The 6,000-nt window shown below is 47.0% G+C and overlaps 1 protein-coding gene across 3 annotated transcripts in view; it reads left to right on the top strand.

Annotated features, from left to right (window-relative positions):
• The first annotated feature begins 423 nt into the window (after window positions 1-423).
• The window catches only part of PYGO1 (pygopus family PHD finger 1), a 56,345-nt gene continuing 50,768 nt past the window's right edge, over window positions 424-6,000 (top strand). For all 3 annotated transcript variants that reach the window (XR_009209730.1, XR_009209729.1, XM_032175234.2), the window contains exon 1: window positions 424-1,047. Coding sequence is in view for 1 of the 3 variants with exons in the window: in XM_032175234.2 (XP_032031125.1) it covers window positions 999-1,047 (49 nt within the window). In the remaining 2 variants the exon portion in view is untranslated. The remainder of the gene's footprint in view (window positions 1,048-6,000) is intronic.

The raw sequence follows: 6,000 nt of genomic DNA, 5'->3' as shown, positions 1-6,000 counted from the left end.
GGAGTCGGGGAATCTGGATCCCCACAGGCCCGCCGAGAACTCTCCGGCTCCCGCTTACAAAGTTTCCTCGCATGGTACGTTCATCTTTCCGATCCCGAGCTGCGAGGCCGAGGTGCCTGCCGCTGTGGCCTCCGACCAAGTTCGGAGATGTCCTTTCCTTGCGAAAGCTGGGCCCGGTAGCGTCGGCCGCGGGGTCGGGCGTCCTCGGGCCTGGAGGGCGGCGAGGGAGCGCCGGGCGCGGGGCGGGGCGGCCCCTGGGCGCGCGCTGCCCGCCCGGGCTGCGAGAGTCGCGGGCCCGCGAGCCCCGGCGCGGAGCGAGAGGCGCGCGCGGGCCGTGGGGGCTGGGCCGAGGCGGAGCGCGAGGCGGCGGCGGCGGCGGCGGTGGCGGCGGGAGGCGCCGCGGGACGAGGCAGCGGCCCCCGCCCCCCGAAGGCCGTCCCCGCGCGGGGCTGGGGAGCTCAGGGCGGGGAAGCCGCGGGGCCGCGCCACGTCCCTCGCCCGCCCCAGAGCGGGTTTTACAGGCGGCTCCTGTCTGGGGGCTTTTGTGTCTGCGACTCGGGAGCGGCGAGAGAGCAGACCTCCTCCTCAGAGGGCGCTGTGAGTGCGCCGCCAGGGCCGGGCCGCCAGCCTCCTGCCTCCCCTGTCAGCGGCTCCTGAGGCGGCGGCGGCGGCGAAGAAGGAGGAGTGGGAGGAGGCGGCGGCGGCGCCCTCGCCCTCAGCACATGCCGGCCCCGGGTGGGGGGCCGCCCCCAGGCCGCGCTCCCGGCCACCGCCGCTGAGCCCCGCCGGTGCCCGCACGCAGCCCCGCCGCCCCGAGGCCTCGTCCTCCTCCCAAACTTTGCAAAGTCGGCCCGCGTCCCCGCCGCCCTCGGCCGTGTCTCGGCTCCGAGGCTCGCCTCGCAGCCGCAGCGGCCCCGCGAGGAGGAGGAGCCGCCGCCGCAGCATCAAAGAGACCGAATTCCCGCGGCCTGGGGGGGAGTCATGCTTTGCGGTCTGTAATGTCAGCAGAACAGGAGAAGGATCCCATTTCGCTGAAGAGAGTTCGAGGTAACCGAGAAGGGTGCCGGCTTGGGGGAACCGGGGTGAGTGAGGTGCGCGGGGCCCCGTGCCCGGCCGCCGGGAGGCCATGGGGCTCTGTCCGGGCCTAACTCCGCGCAGCCCGCGTCCCGCCCGCGCCCCGGGGCCGAGGCTGCGATCCGAGCGCGCGGCCCGGGCGCCCGCTGGCCTCCGAGACATCCGCGCGGATCCCTCGCCTCCCGACCTTGTGTTCGGAGGCAGCTGGAGCCGCAAGCAGCATCCCTTCTTACCCCCTCCTCGCCCACCACTCCTTGTTCTCAAGACACAGCACAATGGGCACCTCAGAGGGTGACAGACACCCCCTGGCAGAGACCTCGAGCGATGCCCACCCCCTCGAAAAAAGTAAGTTGGAGTACACAAGAGTCGATGCGGTTGAAGAAGGGCTCCTGGGCTTCCACGTCTCTCCTGGCCCCCTTCTCGCCCCCCACCCCGGCAAAGGCAACAGATATTCAGTTTATTTTCCTTGGGTTTGAGAGGAGAAGCTACAAATTCAGAAGGCATTTTCTCTGTTGGTTTATGGATAAGATATTATCTAAAATCAGTGTTAGGCATGATTGATTTTCTTTCTTGCACACTGGTTAGGAATTTTCCTGTCGTCTTACTACTATCTAAGAAAAATCAGAGAGAACCGTGTGTCAAACAAAAGATACTGCATAGAAGTTCGCAAAAGTCAAATGCCACCCCGAAATTGGGGTATGCCTTTTAGCTCTTAATAAGGTTAAGACGGAAAGTTCTAGAGTTGGAGTAATACTCACTGTTCGTTAAGCAAATATTTATTGAACATCTACTATGTGCCAGACACTGTTCTTGTTACTGGGATACAGCAGTGAACAAAGCAGATAGACGGTCTTCATCCAGAAGGAGTTCACCCTCTTGTGGGATAAACAAATGGCAAACAGTAGATACAGGATGTCAAATTGTGGGTGGTATGGTGGACAACAAAAGAGGAAAAGAGGAGAGGAAATATGTTTGGGGGTGGGAAGTATGGATTGTATGTAAGGTGACCATGAAAGGGCTCACCTGGAAGATGATATTTGAGCAAAGACCTAAAGGAAATGGTAGAGCAGGGCCATAGGATTCACGTGGGAAGTGCAGTCTCTGAAAAGCAACAGCAAATGCAAAGCGTCTGTGTCTGGAATATGCCCAGTGTGTACAATCAACAGCAAAGAAGCTATTGTAGCTGCAGCAAAGTGAGCAAGGAAAGAGTCCTGTGACAGGGGCTAAGGGGTAGGATCAAGAATTATTTGATTCTTGAAAAGTGAGCAAAGGTGATAGATACCATTAAGAGTACATTTTGTCCATTTTTGAATTATAGCATTTTAATTGTAAAATTACAGTCGTTCAGTAGTCTTAATGCTGTCGGCTATAGGATGATTGTATATTAGAGGGCCTGGTGTGCCATTTAAAAGACTTTGGCTTTTACTCTGAGAAAAGGTCTGCAGAGTTTTGAGCATAAAAGTGAGTGATCTGACATTTTAAACAGGGCATCTTAAGCTGCTGTGTGGAGAACAGACTGTGGAGAAAAGGCTGAAGCAGGGGAGACTAGTAGGGAGGCGATTGCAGTAGTCATCCAAACAGGGTAAACAGGGTAAAGTGCTTTATAAATCAGTAAGTAGGAAGGTAAATTTCCGGCTGACTTAAGTAATGTAGAGATGAAGGACCACAGTCATTCATTTTTGTTTTTGTTCAATGTGACTAGAAATTAAACATGTATAGAACTGGCTTGTGACACACAATCCAAAAGACATCCACTCAAGAGTATTTTGGTAGAAAATGATTTTCTTAGCCATTTAAGAGAAAACATAATTTAGAGAATATTGTTTTTAAAGGCTTAATATCAACACAACCTTTAATTTGGTGAAATATTTCAATTGTCTTTTCTGTTTGTGGTTGTGAGTTGCCAAAGCCTTTAAGGAATAGACCTTCCTGAGATACAATTATTCCCCTGATATTTTTGCTGTATCATTTTGCCTACTATTATAAATTGTTTTGGGGTTAAAGGAGAAGAAAGAGCTACCAAGTTTATACCTTTGAACTGAGTTATCAGTCCTAATCAAATTTAATTCTAAATAAAATGGATGAGTGTTTTATTGTGGGTCAAGAACACAGATATATCTTCATTTTGGTCCAGCTGCTGTTAAGTTCTATGGCTTAGCTATTGCGGTTGGCTCCGGTGTCAGCTCAAGAATGTTCTGAGAGTTAAGTGCCAGAATAAAAGACAAAACTTTTTAAAATAAAAAGTCAATATTTTATGTTATGGGGAGAATTTTCTTAATGTCATTTTGTAATAATTAGAACACTCATTTAAAAAATTTTTGGATTATTTTATGATTAACTCTTCTGAAGCACAATTCTGCTGAACTTCATTGCCCTGGAACTTTTTGTTATTTAATATAATTTATATCATCAGACTGCATGCAGGGTGTGGTGTTTGCAGGGCATAAACTCTGGAGCAGTGCTTTTCAAACTGTTTCAATCTGCTGATGTACTAGAGACAGACCTTTTTAATGGTTGTGTATTTATTTTATATGTATTTAAAAAGTCACCAAATACCTTGCTTAGGATAAGGGTGAGATACATATGTGTATAAATACACACATGCAGCAATTTAAATGAATTATTAACACACATATAGCAATTACATGAATTATTAAGAAAGTAATACTATAGGTAGAACTCAGATATGGCAAAATTAAAACATGAATGACTGAGGACTTTACAGTAGCATGCTCTGCAGACCAAAAGCATCGTAATCACTTGTGATGATTATTAAAACATAGATTCGTGGATCTACGGAATCAGGACTTCTGGGATCCACAGAGTCAGGACTTCTGGGATCCAGAGAGTCGGGACTTCTGCATCTTTAACAAGATCCCCAGGTGCTCCTTATGCATACTGAAGTTTGAGAAATGCTACTAATAGACCTAGATTACAAACGTGTGAGTAGACCAGAAGCAGCTGGCTGTGGTCTTCCAAACTGTGCTTATATTTTAACATTAGATTTAGAATTACTCTTTAGTGACACAGTTATCTTACTCCTATTTTCTACCAGTTCTTAACACTCCACCCCCAAACCTTCAGCTTTTGATTATAAGACAGATCTATGAGGACAGGTACTATGTCTTGATTATCTTATTTGCCTTGCCCATAGTAAATGTCAAATGAATGAATGAGTGAATATGTGAATTACGCTGCTTTCCAATAGTGCATTGCCCCTCATACTACTTTTACTTGCCCTTTTTCCTTAGAATGTCAACCGTCATCGTTATTTTAACCAACACTCCCATTCTCCAGTACTCCTAGAACTCTTTTAGGCATTGATCTGATGGCAATATTCATTCATTTATTCAACAAATATTTATTGAGCAATCACAGTGCCATATAGTGGGAATACACTGATTAAGGTATGACACCTGGCTGGGCGCAGCGGCTCACGCTTGTAATCCCAGCACCTTGGAAGGCCGAGGCAGGTGGATTACTTGACTCCAGGAGTTCAAGAACAGCCTGGGCAACAACCTGTCTCTACTAAAAGTACAACAAATTAGCTGGGCGTGGTCTTAGCTACTTGGGAGGCTGAGGCTGCAGTGAGCTGAGATCGCACCATTCCACTCCCACCTGGGCAATTGGAGTGAGACCCTATCACAAAAAAAAAAAAAAAAAAAAAAAGGTACGACACCTGTGTTCAAGAAATTGTTAAGTCTAGTACAGGACAGTGACAAATAAATAGCTACAAATAGCATGGTAAGGGCTGTGATTATTTATAGGAAATAAAGGAAGACATCTCTGGGAATCAAGGAAGGAGAAGAGTTCTAAGAAGCAGTGAGTGTTCTTTTGTCTTAAGTGATGTACAGAAAGCATCAGAGGAGATAAAAATGTGAGAAAGGGTCTAGGAGGTCTCTCGTGATTTTGAGAAGGCAGTTTTAGGAGGAAACCACACTTCAAAGTGTTGAACATTAATGTGGGACCAGGTGTGGTGGCTCATGCCTGTAATCCCAGCACTTTGGGAGGCTCAGGCGAGAGCGTCGCTTCAGCCCAAGAGTTTGACACCAGCCCGGGCAACATACGGAGAACTCATCTCTACAAAGTTTAAAAATTAGTGCTGATATGCACCTGTAGTCCCAGCTACCCAGGAGGCTGAGGTAGGAGGATCCCTTGAGCCCAGGAGGTCGAGGCTGCAATGGGCCATGTTCACACCAATGCACTCCAGCCTAGGTGACAGAGTAAGACCCTGTCTCAAAACAAAACAAAACAAAAACAAACAAAAAAAAATGTGATAAAAGATTAAATGATGAAGATGTGGCTTAAAACTTAAAAGAAGCTTGATGGTAGACAGAAAGATATATCAAATGTCTTAAAAAGAGAGTCAAGAGAAAATCTGAGTCTTTTTTGTTTCTTCATTGGAGAAAGACTTAAACATATTTGTAGATTTACAGAAGAACCCAATGTAGAAGGAGAGTGGAAAAACTGGAAAGGCACCAGAAAGAGAGGATAATTCATTAATTAATAAAGCATTCAATACATGTTTAAAAAATATAGACCATGTGCTATACAATCATTCCAGTAGCTGGAGATGAGACGGACAAGGTTTCTGTTCTCATAAATCAGGTCTTTGCAGCTAAGGGAACAAGATTAGCATCAGGTATACACGTGGAAGTTTAGTCTTGGAGAAAAAGAGAATGGAGAAAGAAAGAAATTTAGAGATGAAGAAGGAAGTCGAGGGCATTTATTTCAGTGCTTTTAACCAGAGTTAGAAATAACACAGAAGGGATAAGGATGTATTTTAGAATGGAATAGTACAGAAATGTCATAAAAGTTACTAAAAATGGACTTTACAAGAAAATATAGACTGTCTTGATGGGATGAATATAGAGGATTTGGATTAAGATTGGAGAAGGAGCATAATTTATGCAGTCACAAATTGGG

This window comes from Hylobates moloch, unplaced genomic scaffold, assembly GCF_009828535.3.
Source record: "Hylobates moloch isolate HMO894 unplaced genomic scaffold, HMol_V3 SCAFFOLD_14, whole genome shotgun sequence".
In the NCBI taxonomy this organism is placed as follows: domain Eukaryota; kingdom Metazoa; phylum Chordata; class Mammalia; order Primates; family Hylobatidae; genus Hylobates; species Hylobates moloch.
The sequence above is the reverse complement of the archived record's forward strand: the minus strand, read 5'-3'. Positions and strand labels throughout refer to the sequence as shown.